The sequence below is a fragment of the Dinoponera quadriceps genome, unplaced genomic scaffold (genome assembly GCF_001313825.1).
Source record: "Dinoponera quadriceps isolate SergipeBrazil2010 unplaced genomic scaffold, ASM131382v1 scaffold589, whole genome shotgun sequence".
NCBI classification, from domain to species: Eukaryota; Metazoa; Arthropoda; class Insecta; order Hymenoptera; family Formicidae; genus Dinoponera; species Dinoponera quadriceps.
In genome coordinates this window covers 693589-707992 of record NW_014554985.1, presented here as the reverse complement: position 1 = coordinate 707992, position 14404 = coordinate 693589, and the positions used below count along the sequence as shown (strand labels likewise).

The 14404-nt window shown below is 41.6% G+C and overlaps 4 protein-coding genes across 9 annotated transcripts in view; 1 reads left to right on the top strand and 3 right to left on the bottom strand.

The window, feature by feature from the left end:
- The window catches only part of LOC106742725 (casein kinase I), a 48397-nt gene extending 39762 nt beyond the window's left edge, over positions 1-8635 (bottom strand). For all 5 annotated transcript variants that reach the window (XM_014615930.1, XM_014615927.1, XM_014615928.1 and 2 more), the window contains exon 1: positions 6274-8635. In XM_014615930.1, the coding sequence (XP_014471416.1) occupies positions 6274-6508 (235 nt within the window). In that variant the 5' untranslated portion in view covers positions 6509-8635. The remainder of the gene's footprint in view (positions 1-6273) is intronic.
- A 120-nt stretch (positions 8636-8755) lies between these two features.
- On the top strand, positions 8756-9687 carry LOC106742732 (MICOS complex subunit Mic10). Its single transcript, XM_014615941.1, has 3 exons — positions 8756-9020; positions 9101-9148; positions 9495-9687. Exons 1-3 carry the CDS (start codon positions 8942-8944, stop codon positions 9623-9625), a joined length of 258 nt encoding a protein of 85 aa, XP_014471427.1. The 5' UTR covers positions 8756-8941; the 3' UTR covers positions 9626-9687.
- A 20-nt stretch (positions 9688-9707) lies between these two features.
- On the bottom strand, positions 9708-12361 carry LOC106742731 (programmed cell death protein 6). 2 transcript variants are annotated; one of them, XM_014615939.1, is made up of 4 exons: positions 12091-12361; positions 11633-11739; positions 10978-11279; positions 9708-10815 (listed from the first exon to the last, which is right to left on the bottom strand). In XM_014615939.1, exons 1-4 carry the CDS (start codon positions 12144-12146, stop codon positions 10714-10716), a joined length of 567 nt encoding a protein of 188 aa, XP_014471425.1. In that variant the 5' UTR covers positions 12147-12361; the 3' UTR covers positions 9708-10713. The 2 variants fall into 2 exon arrangements, with proteins under 2 accessions (XP_014471425.1, XP_014471426.1); XM_014615940.1 differs by having other exon boundaries at positions 10978-11246; positions 12091-12359.
- Positions 12362-12662: 301 nt separating this feature from the next.
- On the bottom strand, positions 12663-14330 carry LOC106742726 (dolichyl-phosphate beta-glucosyltransferase). The gene is made up of 5 exons (XM_014615931.1): positions 14154-14330; positions 13800-13974; positions 13532-13728; positions 13348-13456; positions 12663-13211 (listed from the first exon to the last, which is right to left on the bottom strand). Exons 1-5 carry the CDS (start codon positions 14214-14216, stop codon positions 12769-12771), a joined length of 987 nt encoding a protein of 328 aa, XP_014471417.1. The 5' UTR covers positions 14217-14330; the 3' UTR covers positions 12663-12768.
- Positions 14331-14404: the final 74 nt, after the last annotated feature.

Here is a 14404-nt window from a genome sequence, read left to right as displayed (position 1 = left end):
ACTTTTTGCAGTTTAAGTCACATCATTTAACACGGATTGGACGACGTGTTAGAATTTAACACGATTAAACGTTTTAAATGACGTAATCTGAAACGGCAAAAAACATGTAAAAAAAGCTTCAAATGTGTCAAATTTTTAGACGCTTATGCGTATAAAAGTAACACAATTGGATTTGCAATGTGTAGAAACTAGTATTTAGCTGTGGAAGCTAATTCTTTTTTTCCGTGTACTTGGTTAAAATATATAACACGACTAATAATGTATTAACTGTACAATAAGTGCTCAATAAAATAATAATAATATCTGACGAATATAACGAGCACGCGTGATCGAAGAATTTGTCGATTTCGCCCGAGAGCGCGCGAGCTAACGATCGCCTACCATATGTTCCGACGAACTCCCTTTGCTTGTTTTCGGATGATCTACCCATTCCTGAGAAGTTCCTAACGAGTTCCTAAGAGGTTTATTGGGAAACATCCCGCGCCCTCGGCATTTCCCGGTGAACATGACTTACAAAAATGCGGGGTCATGGCTGAGATGCGAAATCAGGTCACCGAGGTACGATTCCGAGCCGTCGTCTCGGAGAAGCGACGTACGGCAAGCTCGGAAAGCAATTTGCCGACAATTTTAGCCGGATTCGTACTCTATCGCGGCGAGTCAATTGCCTCCTCCTCCGTCCCTCCCCTTCGCCCCGGTAAACGCATTTACGACCCTCGGAGTGCGCGACAAGACAAACACGAGGTAGGCGATAAACTGATAACGCACGTATAACGACATTAACGACACACGCGTGTCTCTCATAGGGGGAGGGACAGCCGGTCAAGCCGCGTAAAGGGTCCCGATTCATCTCTCGATATCGAGCGTGTTGTTCGACGAACGCGTAGTTCTCGACGTTGAAATACGTGCCGCTCTCTGTCTTAACGCTGCTTATCGCTCATCCCGGCCGCCTTTTCTCGCGCTTTCTGCGTGTTGATACAGATGCGCACATTCAGCATTTAAAAGGGAAAAACGCGAGGAGAGAAACAAAGCGCGGAGCGTAACTCAACGCAATCGGTAGTTACGATCGGCGATTACGCGAAACGCAGCGATTTCTTCCGTCTCTTACGTCTCGTCAAGGTTTAATTATTAATTTTGAGACATTTAAACGTTCTTAAGGCAGTATAGCGCTGAGTGCTGTATTTTCAGTGGCGCATCAAGACGGCCACTCGTAAATTTAGTATTTAGTATTTATCAAGCAAAATTATGTTCCTATACATTTATTTTACTATCTAAATAATAAATATTAATTTTAAACGGAATAGATGTAGGCATATATACACAATACTACGAATATGAAAATATCGTTATTTTTTTTTTCTTATTAATGTTATTTTTATGCATCAGTTGATTTAATAGAAATGTACAGATAATAAAAAAAATATATAAGTGTTATGTATATATAATTTTAGTATTATTACAGGTTATGAATTTTACACTGCTATATTTTCAAAATAAAATGGTCAATAGTTCTTAAATTTTTGTATAATGTCTATATTAGTAAATATCAAAATAGTTTTTCATTAAAATCCTATAATATATAATTTCAAAGAAATTAAAAATAAAAGTTAAGAATAGGATATTAACCTCAAAGAACACGTGTAAAAATTTGTCATTTTCAGTTCACAAATAGAAGAAAAGGTCAAACAAAAGTCAAGGTGACGTTAAAATAATATCAAAATAATATCATTTTGACATCATTTTATTTTTTATATAATTTTTGTTCTATTTGGGTTGCGAATATCTCAACTGTCGAATAATCCATATTTTTCTAATTGCGCCGATAATTAAGTCATATTCAAATCTATATATAGTGCAAGAGTTTCAACAAATTCTTAAAAAATTTTATTTTACTACCATATATATATATATATATATATATAAATTTTATTTTACTACCATATATATATATATATATGGTAGTAAAATAAAATTTTTGCACTTATCGTGGGAGAAAATAATATATATATATATACTACTATATACCATAATTTTATGTTACTCTATCTTAAGACGCGCGAAGATAAGACGCCCGGCGCGAGATCTTCCTGCTCGACGAGGAATCGCTCGCGTTCTGATGTCTGCGACTGTTTAATAAACATACACATGTACACATACGTGCGCGCACAGTCGATGGAAAAAAATTAATGCACTATTACGACGACGGCACTCCAGTGTTAGCATGAAAGACGACAGTGCAACGACGCGCGGTGAAGCAGTTTAAAATTGTCAATGACTCACGCCCTTATCAACGACGTATCAGGTATCACTAAATTTGCTAAATGTGAGAGTCTCAGCTTTCGTGCTTTGTAGGGAGGGATACGTCGTAACTGTTACAAACGTTGGAGGATACGTTGAAACGCTTTCGATAGATACTATCGACAAAGACACAAAATTAAATCCATCTCGAGGAAAATTTTCTTCAAACCGCGGTCTCTTCTCGTAACTTGGTTATGTCTGACGCAATATTCCGCATAGTCGAGTCGAAATTTTGGTTCTACACTGATCCTGCAAATTCCATCGATAAATCCATCTCAAACGTCCGTTAAAATTACAGACGTTCCATGCAATAAATAATTGGATGCACCTGGGAATATATGGATGTGCATACCCGCGTCCCGAGACATTCTGCGTTCTCCGTCCTGATTTTCTAATTCAGCACCTGCCGCGCTCCGTGATTCCACACATTCACTGGAGCACCGACACTCACGTATAAACGATTCGATCACAGAAGCGTACGTTAACTAACGAGATACCGACGAGTGTCTGAGATCAAATATTTCAATAACAGTCGAAATAAACACGGGAATCGTAAACAACGCGCCGATACGCGTATTTCGCGTCGCGATATGTGCTCCGTACGTCGACCCGGAACGTGGTGGCTCGGTCACGGATAAAATATGCAACGCACGGGAATGTTGAAACAATTGATACCTTCGAAAGAGAAAAAGTCACGCTGCCATCGCGAATCTTCATCGTCCGCCAATCAATGATGAACATATTCAGTGATCGAGAAATCATGACAATCAACGTTATCAAGAGATTCCAGATATTTGATATGATTGAAAATTATTAAATTATCAGATTATCAGGATGGTTATATGCACGATAAATATCGAAAACGTCCTCCAATAACATTCGATAATAGTCATCGGTTAATGTGCGATCATTAATTAACGCTACTTTTCTGATTGACTCGTACTTCTTCGTGCGGAGTTATTGAACGCCCGTCTACGATGACGATCAAGAGCTGACTCCAGGACGGAATATAGGACGCAGGATGCAGCGACAATCAGCTGCGGGGCTTACTTTTTTTATCTGTTCTGAGTCCTCAAAGTTTATCGAAATTTCTAACGCCAGTGGCAAATAATAATAACAAATGATAATAGTAAAGAGAGGTTATGAAAGAAGATAGTTTATTGCCTACTTACTCATTAATTCTTATTAGATTATTTAATATTTATTTATCGCACATTTATTTATTATTATTAACGAGATTGTATTTATTATTATACCCTTCAATATACAAAAGAGAGTGAACGTAAAATGTTTGTTTTTCATCATCGAGCCTAAATACGCCTGTTAATCAGATAAAAGGACATAAGTACGACCCTGTCTAAAACATTCTCTACCTGTGGTTGAATAAGTTACCTAATTAATATATTGCTCGTTGAAACTGAAAGTAAAGATTGAATGCAGGTAAATTATTGAGATGATCAAATATCGAATCATTTTTAAATAAATTCTTGAAATTTCAAGAGAACGGCAATAAGTAACTACATTCTTCTAACATAAAAAGACAATAACCTGTAAAGCGTTGTTGAAATTCTCTATTGGTGTTTTAAATTCGATTGAGAAGCGGCGAAGTTAATTTAGTACGAAAATTTCGACTCGGGTATATTTTTCAATTCCAGCCAGCTGCGCAGTCTCGAGTCGCAACGGGCATTTTAAGAGACCAACCAACGAAAGAACGAGTATTCGGGTATTCACCCGCGCCGAGTGAGCGCTCGAAGATGAATCATAAGAGCAGTTTCTGGAAATTCTCTCATTCGATGCCACGGAGCGTTTTATCGGCAAATACGAAGTCGTTTTCTCCACATGTTCGCGAGAAATAAATATTCTCCTGAAGTAATTGAGATTTTTTTGGATTCTCCTGTCTTCTACGTGCTCCATGTGTGTGCTTGTATGTAATAAAATGTATGTGTGTGTGTGAATTCATTTATCTTTCCAGATACGCGACAAGTGATCTCGATGGCCGGTGTGAAAATAATCGCCAATTTGTCGCGAACGATATAATGAGTAAATAGCAGAGCGACTAGCGAGACGATGGCACATCGAACTGGCTGTTAGATCGCGGTTTATAACTAACAAAGTCGGCCCGTCATTACGAACGGGTGGTAATAACGCGTTAGCGAAGTCGCGGCTCGCGTAAACTCTACAAAGAGCGCAACATTGCAGAATTTTCCGCATGGACGCTCTCGTAACAGCGGCGGCGGCGCGGTCATTACGTAGAAAATGCAATGCCTGCCGGGGAGCATTTCGTTTCGAGTGCGCGATATTAACGTTACGAAGACGTATCTAAGCGCATCAAAGCTGCAAAGCCGTTTTCGCCGCGTCAGCCTGATGTTTCGTCAGCTCGGCAAAAGATTTCTCCCAGTTGAGAAACCCGCATCTCTCCGAGAGAGCCTCTCGCGCTCGAGGAAACCTTCAATACCGAGGAAGTGCGAAACAGGTTTCCGCAAATTGTTCGTAGCGCGAAACCGTGCGCTCGAGAAATATAACGCACTCTATCGCGTATGCCGAGAAGCTAATTTTAGCATCTCGGGAAATTCGGCGGAAAATCACCTTTGTGCGCGTGCGCGCGAATCGACGCGAATCGGGCGTCTGATTTTGATCGTTTTAAGTGACGTTGATCCGCGCTCTCAACGTAAATATGTTGCCGCTACGTAAAAGGAACACCAATATTTGCGGGCTTCCGGCCTACATATAACAGCGTTGGTATGTGGAACCTCACGGTATTATGCCATTGCCGCGATAATCGAGAGCATTAGCCTTCCGATGTGTTAGAGCCATTGTTTTCAACGCGCGGCAGACATCGGTCGCGCGTCTCGGGGGACTGATAATTTCTAATTTTACAATATTTGTAAGAACAAAGATTACAACGCCACGGTGAGAGCGCACTATGCGCGGTTAGATTCTTCGAGTAAACTCGATCTCGAGAGGCGCGCGACCAGACGCGCCGGTCCGAGGGGAGATTTTTGTCAAGATATTCACGGAGAACATTTTCTACGCGTCCGGCACTGTTACGAAATCTCCCCTCGAAATGCCGATTCGCTCTATTTCGAAGCATTCGTGTCGGGTGGGATGATTTTACCGGAAAAGAAAGACAAACGACGAGATTCACGTCAACACACGTCAATGCGAATCGCGTCACTGCCGTCGAGATCGGTCGCGAGTATCATTCGTATCGAAAAGAGCTTTATTCGGAAAAAGTCAAAAATGCATTTTTCACAGTGTTTCTCGCGTGGATATCTAACAGCAAAGAGCGCAGCTTTTCCCGGCCATGTAGATACGAGAATGACGTTACAATGAAACGTTATAATAAAAACGTTTTCACACAGTTCTATTATTTCTACCGGGAGAAATTTCCGGCGAAATTCCCGAAAAATAAGGGCACTCCGTGGCAAAACGTTTCCTCTCGACACGAGTTGACGAGTTCGACGAGTGAGCGTTCGCGGGACTGTCGTTAAACATGGATACGTCGTAGAACTGTCTATCGCGAAAATTAAGTCGCACGCGAAACGGTTATGTCGGGTGACACACGTCTCGATTATCAGAAAAATGCGAAAATTCTCTGTCTCTCTTGGAAAAGAGAACTTATCGCGAAATAAAAGAGATCATTCGTGAGGAATAAAAAAGAGAATTCCTCCTCAAACGACCGACGATAAGAGCTCTTAGATACACAATCAGAGGCGCGAATGGGGTCAAGAAGAGTCCGAATTGCGGCTGCCGATGCGTATCTACTGATAACAGAACGCGAAAGGTCAACGCCTGTTTATGCGCATGGAACGTTCGGTTTCTCTTTTCCCCCTCCCGCCCCTCTCTTTCTCTCGCCCAACTCTCTCTTCGCTAAATAATAAACAAAACTGACCAACGTTTCCGCGGCGTTTGTTCTCGATTCAATCGCGATAAAAGTAAGAGTGCACAAGTGACGTGTGTATGTGTGTGTGAACTCACCGAGTCGGAGCTCGCCGAAGTTGCCACAGCCGATTTTCTTGCCGACCCGGAAGTTCGGGCCGACCATGAGCACGCCGGACGACGAGGTGACGCTGTGCCGGGACGAGTGCACGTTCGGTCGGCCGGCGTTGCCGCTGCCCTTGGACGGCCTCTTGGTGACCTCCTGGTCATTGCGCGCCCCGAGCTGCTCCTTGTCGCGGCTCTCACGGTCCCTCACGTGCCCTGGCTTCTGCATCTCGTACCGGCCGTTGTTATCCACGATTGCGAGATCGATACGATCCAACTGACGCGGCGCGCGGTCACACGAATGCTCACTACACGCTCGCGTCGACGTCGGCCACGCGATTAGACGACGGCGACGACGTCAATCCGATATCAGCGACGAGCATCGATCCCTGTGCAGGGCATACCTCGTGCTCCGGACAGCGGGACGGGTATACGACACGGTGGAACACGACGCGACACTCGCCGTAATTTCCGCGAGTGGAAAAGGGCACGCGCGGGCGCGGTGTACACTCGCGTAGGGCGCGGAAGAGCGCGGGGAACAGGGGATATGCCGAGGGGAGCTGGCTGGCTGGCTGACTGTCAGAGTTCGACGGGCGATGCCATCTCTCGGGGATCAATCCCCGTGCCAAGCCTAACCTCTCGCTTTATCGCCGATTTATTTCTCGCTCACGCGCTCTTCTCTCTCTCTCCCTCCCTCTCTCTCTGTATCTCTTTCTTGCTCACTAAAACTACCTCTTTCTTTCTCCTCCGCCTTCACTCTGTCTCCAAATGTTTACACCTTAGGAACGATAGATACGCAGGACGCCGTGGAAGGGTGCGGTGCGTCGCGGCGCGTCGAGGAAGCGTATCGATGCTGCTTGTGCTCCTCCTTCTTCGGCCGGCGCGACCGGTGGTGATCGTCACGGCAGCGGGAGGTACAGAGCGGTCGTCGCAGCGTTGACGAGCGTCGTCGGTCCGGACGATCCCATAGCAATTTCGGCCCGCCTCTCTCGCCCGGCGGCCGACCGGGTGGAACAGTCGACGACAGGAATCGCGCGGCTCACGCGACGACGCGGCGCACGGCATTACCGTGGCGGCGACAGCGGCGGCGGTCGTTCTCGTGCACGGCTGTGCTGTTGCCGCTCCTGCTGTTGTTGTTGTTGTTGCCGCTGCTGCTCTTGCCGATGCTGCCGGTGCTGCTGGTTCTGGTACCGCGAACGAATTTCGCGACCGTCGGCACCTCCATTACGCACCGCCGACCCACACACGAATTACGCCAACCAGTCAGCGAACGAACGAACGAACGACGGACGGACGAATGAGCGTGTGTACATACGCACGTACGAACGAATGAACCGCGTGTATCCGCGCGATCAAGATCTCAACTGCTCTTTACTTCACACTCCGCTCCGCCTCGGTCACCCGACACGACACGACACGACTCGACGCAACTTCACTCGGCGACTCGCGAACTCGATCCGGAGCACCTCGGGCCTCCCGTCCGTCGATTTCCGGACTGGCAACGCCAGGACCGCGAGATTCCCTAGAGCCCCGCGCGCACGTCTTCCTTTTAACCACCTACGCTATGTACGAGTACATACCCGCATTTTTGCGCTGTCTTTCCTCTGACGACGCGCGCTCTCTCCGCGCACCGAGAGTCTCTCTCTCTCACTCCGCAATCGCAATGTGCCAACGGAATGCCCGATCGCTCTCACACGGGAACGCTCTCTCTCTCTCGTTTCTTACCCCTCTGTCACTGCCGCCACGACACGACGCTCGCCGAATTCTGACGGACGCGTTCTACCTTGGCACTCTCTCTCTCTCTCTTTCCTTCGCCCCCCCCTCCTCCCGCTCCGTAGCTCCAAATTCGCGGACAACGGCAGGCCAGCTGCAGCAGGTACCGCGGGACGCTTTCGCGTTACATAGAGCCGCCCGCGCGCAATCTCACACCGTCGTACGATCGCACGCACGACACCCCGGGACTTGTCTCACCCGCGATCAAAATCTCGCGGACGACAGGACAGCGTTCCACGGGACCATAGGTGAATCGTGTTGCTACGGGCACCGGCAGGTCTGCCAATCCCGATTACTCGCGATTCGAGCGCGTCCGATTCGCCCGACGGCGCGTAGAAACCGGAGACGACGACCGGTACGGGCTAATCTGAAATATCGACGAGCGTGCGATAACGGTTCCTTACTTTCAGACGAGGTCGAACGAGACTTCGACGCTTGGCCACGGAGGTGGCCCTCGTAAGCACCGAAAATGGAACTTACCGAAATTATAACGGTGTCGACGTGAGAGATACGACGAGGAATGAGGGTCTGCACGGCAGCCAATCGCCTGGTCTCGTGGATGAATTGAAACGAGAAGCTGATTGGTCGGCGTGATAACGCGCCATTTGCGCTATGCTCATGAAATGCTCATGGTCGTTGTTGGCAGCCGTGACGCAGTCGGAAGCGCGCGTTACGAAAGTATATGCTTATTGCCGTCGACGATCTTCCTGGACGGGATGAGTGAAATTTCTGATGTCCCCAGCGATATCGCCTCGTAATTCTCTCACGTGTCACGTTGCGTCGAGCGAGTATGCAGAAAATAGAAAGACAAGAATCGGCGTCGATATGCGCACAGAGACGTAAATGTTACGTGTCGCGCGAGTGACGTAACGAGACAATAGTACGAAAAATGGCCGGCATCTTGTGGGCCGAGGATGAGATCGGGCGAAAGTGGGATCGTTGCTTCACCGATGCCATTCTTAAATTGGGTAATTATCCTCACCGTACGACCGTTGACGGCCGATCTGTCACCCACAATGTTACTGACAATATCTGTTCCTTTTTCCAGGCGGTGGTATCGCTCTCGGTGGAGTGTTTTCCTTGTTTTTCTTTAAACGTAAGATCGCTTCACGGATACATCTTCTTAACGGTTCTATGACATAATCAGAGTAACGGTCATCATCATGTGAATTGTTGATAGCAACGCGTTGAATTCGAAAAATAACATTTGCACTTAACCTAACCTAAAATTAACCGATGATAGTAGATTTCATAATGGTTGTAATTCTTTATAGATCGCAGAAATTTAATTGAATATGGATATGTATTTATATCAAATCAAATGTTTTACGAAAGTGGGGAGTATATATTTTGGAGAATTTTATATTACTTTCTTTCACATTATTTGTCAATTGTTATATGTGTGAACGTCATATTGTAAATATCTGATATTTTCTTTGCAGGAAGGAAGTGGCCCATAATAACCGGTGCTGGATTTGGGTTAGGAATGGCATACTCCAATTGTGAGAAAGATATAAACGCATCGATAAGGCAACAAAAACCATTAAGTTGTACACGTGAAGAAAAGAAATAATTATTAGGAGTTATTGTAAAACTTAAAGTTAAAATTATTATTAAAGTAAAGGTTGCCATAAAAATTGCAATAAATTAAATAATTATATCATAATTATCTATTCATCATTTAATCCTCATCCTTTTTTCCAACATAACACGGAACATCTTCATTGTGTTGTATCTCTTGTTAGTATCTTAAAATATATTTTCAATAAGATTGCTGTGTAAAGAAGTATATTTCTTGGTCGTTTATAATTAGTAATATAATGAGAGAAAAATACAGAACTATTTGAATGTCACATGTGTTGTATCGTTAAATATTAATATTTGTAAATATGTGTAACAATTATAGTAGTTGTATAATAAGAAAGTTGTATAATAAGAATAGAACGCAATCTTAGCTTATACATTGCTTAAAATTATTTAAACGCACATTTTACATTTGCGCGATAAATTCTCTCATCAGGTAGCGTCTGTCTGTATGCAACAACATTGGAAGTTTTGCTCTAAAACTGCATTTGAAAATATCCATCAAACAGTCCATAGTTTCACACTGAATACCAAGTGATCTTTTTATCATAATTGATATGTGCTAATAAATTATGTGATTATTTCTCAAATGGTCTTTGGTAGTTGATTTCTATTGACACATACAATCATTTGTTTAACATTTATCACATGGTTTCAGAATTCCAAAAATTACTATTTTGTTGGACATTCAATAATCTTTGTTATTTTGAGAAATAAAGCACGACTGCATATTAAAAATATACAGGAGGAATGTTTCATTAATTTTTAATCTTACAAGATATCAGTGCCACTAAGTTATTTCTAACACACCATTCCTAATACACCGAATTAAAGTAAATCTAGTGTACATATATATTTCAGTGAGAAATAATGTTGAAAATGCTCGGTAATCGGATCGAATCTCTTGTACAAAGACACAGATGTACAAATAAATATTAATTTTGGAGATTCTGAGAGTTTTCTCACACATACAGTAGCGTAATTCTTATTTTGGCACTTCTATGTGCCTGTAGGCTTTAAACAACGTGATGCCACAGCAACCGATAGAGAAATTTGCAAAAGCATACCGTGCATGACTTATACTTTAAGGTTGAACACCATGCCCAAGAATTGTTCGTAGTGGATTGTTATAACGCCATCCATATCTGTATCTAGTCGTCTGAAGGCAGAAGTTAAAGTCTGAAAACAGAAAATATTGAAATTAAATTTATAATCAGTAACTAATGGTTTACATCAAAATATATTTAATTTGAAGACTCTATTAATCAGCTGTGAAGAGTTACATATGAAAATAAAAAATGTATTAGTAAGAAAGTTTTTGCTAATAAGCATATTACTCACGTATAAGACTATACAGCACTGTATGAAGTCGTCAAAGTATATTGTACCATGTCCTGCACGATCATACTTCCGTATGAGCATATTGATTGTTTGATCACTGAGCCGGTAGCCAAAGTTCGTCAGAGCGATCTTTAATTCTTCACGATCGATATTGCCGCTGTTATCACGATCGAAGGATCGAAAACAATTCTCCCAATCAGTAACATACTTCCATAACGCTCCAAATTCCTCAAAACTGACAGTACCTGCTTGTTTTTTATCAAACATACCTGGAGAAGCAGGATCGGTTTTGTCAAACATACCTGTGTCAACAAAATTGAAGCACCAGATAACAACGATATCAAAAGACCATGCAAATTAACATTATACTTATATTAGCATATTTTAAAAACTAACAAAAAAAGTTAAGATTGTGTAACATGCTGTGTATAACTTTGGAAGATCAATATTGTAAGTCAAGCATTGGTGCTTCCAGTTCCAAGTGTAATATAGTCCTTCTAATTTTGTGCCAGGAAATTATTCATTCCTTAAAATGATAATAAAGGTGTATCTTTGCAGATAATAAAGAATAGATAATTGTGTGTAAAAATACACGATGAGTTTACATAAATTTACATGGTCATTTGAAAAGATATATTAAAAATATTTATTTTACCGATCATCAGACGAACAGTTTCTGGGTTAAAAGGAGTCCATGTGCCATTTGAGAGAGCCTGTTGCAATTCATCTGCAGAGATTGCACCAGATCTGTCCTTGTCGACTCTAATAAACAAAGTCATTACGTGTAACTATCAGTCAAATGACTGACTGATTAACATTTTAGACTAAATTTCCTTCTTATTTTGATCTTCGTATTAATTTTAACGATAATGTAACAATACAAAGAAGGAAATAAAGCTCGGATAAAAGAGTTGTAAATGTATGTGTCTTCTACAAGATACATTGACAATCATAAACACAAAATTTGTACAGGTTAAAAAAAGGCTCAAACACACCGAATTCTTTATGCTTGTCATGAGAAAGACGATTTCAGGTGTTCGAAAATATTTCTAAAAAATTCGCTTTAATCTCGCAAACAATTTATGAAGCTCTTCGAAATGATAGATAATATACCTTTGGAATACATCCCAGAGAAATTGCTGGCTAGGCATAGGCGACGTGAAAGACATGCTTTCCGTTCTTTGTGCGCAAAATAAGCGAGAACACTTCAGAATACTTCGAGCAAACACCAATTGTGTATATTATCTCTTGATTGGAACGGAAATGTCCGGATAAACGCGTGACTACCTAATGACTAATCGTTGTACGTCGAACTAACTCGTACTATAAAACAACGATATATTGGAACACGTCACTTGTTGCGATCTGACTAGTCGCTACCAACGTGTTGCGTAAAAACAGGTAACTTGACATTGGATGTTGGGTGCTGTGACGTCAAAATTCATAAGATCGTGTGGGTGTGTACATAGAAACCACCGTGCTATCGTGCGCCATTTTTGAAATATCCTACTGCTCACGAGGATAGATTTATTGTCCAAGTATCTTTAAGAAAACTTAGTTTTTCAATGAAAAGATTAATAGGAAATCTAATCTGATTCAGATGATATAATAATAAATTAAATTAAAAATAATAATCATAGAAGATATCTGTGTGATTAAGCTTTACAACATACTATACACAAATGTAATTCTATAACTAATAATAATAGTTTATTGTAAAAATATCTTTACAAAAAAAAGAGAAGATTGATCTGGTTGATCGCTTCTTGGCCGACTTTTTATGCGTTGATTCTAAGCTGTTTTGGTCCTATTTATCTTCCAAGCCCCAATTCTGTATCTAAGCCAGATGAAAAATAAATCTTTGCCCATCTGCAGCCAGCTCCAGAACGGTATTATCTTGGAGCCATCGATTTCCGTCCAGTTTACTGCTATTTCGGTTATAGGAATATTGATACTTTGCGCGATATAAAGCATTTCCACGTCAAAAGCCCAACGTTCAACGTGTAATGCTCCGAATATCGTTCTAGCCGATTTTCTCGTTAGAAGCTTAAATCCACACTGCGTATCCCTAACTCCTCTTACACATAAAAGCCAGACTAAAAAGTGAAATCCATGCATAAGGAGCAGTCGAAAGTACGATCGTTTTGCAGTCTCTTCTTTCTCTAAATGCGCTCTCGATCCACATATTACCGCATCGGATGATGCTATTTCTTCTGGGTTTTTCGTATAATCGACTGAAATAAGTATAAATATAACAATATTGAAACCTTCGTGTAAAATACCATTACTATAAGCATAGTATATGTAGCATAGTTATATGATAACATTGGTTTATATCAGGAATTGTAGAAAGTACCAAACATAACTTACATCCTGAAACATCTGTCAGACTCTCATCTAATTTTTCTAAGTCTTTAAACTTAGTGGCGCCGTCTGCATCTGCAAATAGCAAAGCACTGCCTCTTGCGCTCAGCATGCCCTTAAATCAAAATGACTACAATAATAATAACTTTGAATTATTAGTATGCTAATTTACTGTATCAGATTTACTGACCAGTCTCACAGCACCCCCTTTTCCTCTGTTCTTGACGAGATTTAATATCCTCAAAGTATTATATTTTGATGCATAATGCTGTGCAATATCTGTAGTTTTATCTGTGCTTCCATCACTGACTACTATCACCTCATAAGTAAGTCCAGATTTTGCACGGTTTTCTAAATACTCGAGACATTCGTCCAACATTGGCGGTACTGTTAAAAGCAATATAAATGTTAGTAATATATAAATAATATATATGAAACATATGTACAACAAATTTTACATCTGTGCTCCTCGTTATAAGCAGGCACAATGACACTGAGGTGTATGCTCCAGGCATCGTGCAATGAAGGAAATGCCTCTTTCGTTTTTGTTTGAGCATTAAAGAAGAATTTTTCATTCTCATCTCTCCAGATTTTAGGATATCGTTCGCTCGTTAAGAATATGTTCACACAGAGCTGAAAAATATGTAACATACAAAAGAAATGTACAATTATATTTATCCAGAATTAGCTCTGTACTGTCACAACTTTTATATATATATATATATATAACAATAATTATGTAGTAGATATGTGATAAGGTGCATTTTTAAAGGGAAAAGTGTAAATGTCAGAAGAATAACCTCAGCACATACCAAAATTAGAATAAATACAGCTAGTAATACAGCGTAACAGAGCAAACATTCCGGTGATGTCATTTCGACAGAAGGGAACACTTAGCAGTTAAAAAATGATGCATAAAAATTATATCGAGTAACAGACATATCTAATCTTTTTCCGTGTCGTTGATATGCACAGTAGCATATACTCATTTTCACCGGCTCTCTTTATACGTCATCAAGATCGAGGCTCATCCGCATAATTCGTACGGTCTTATCTGGAGAAA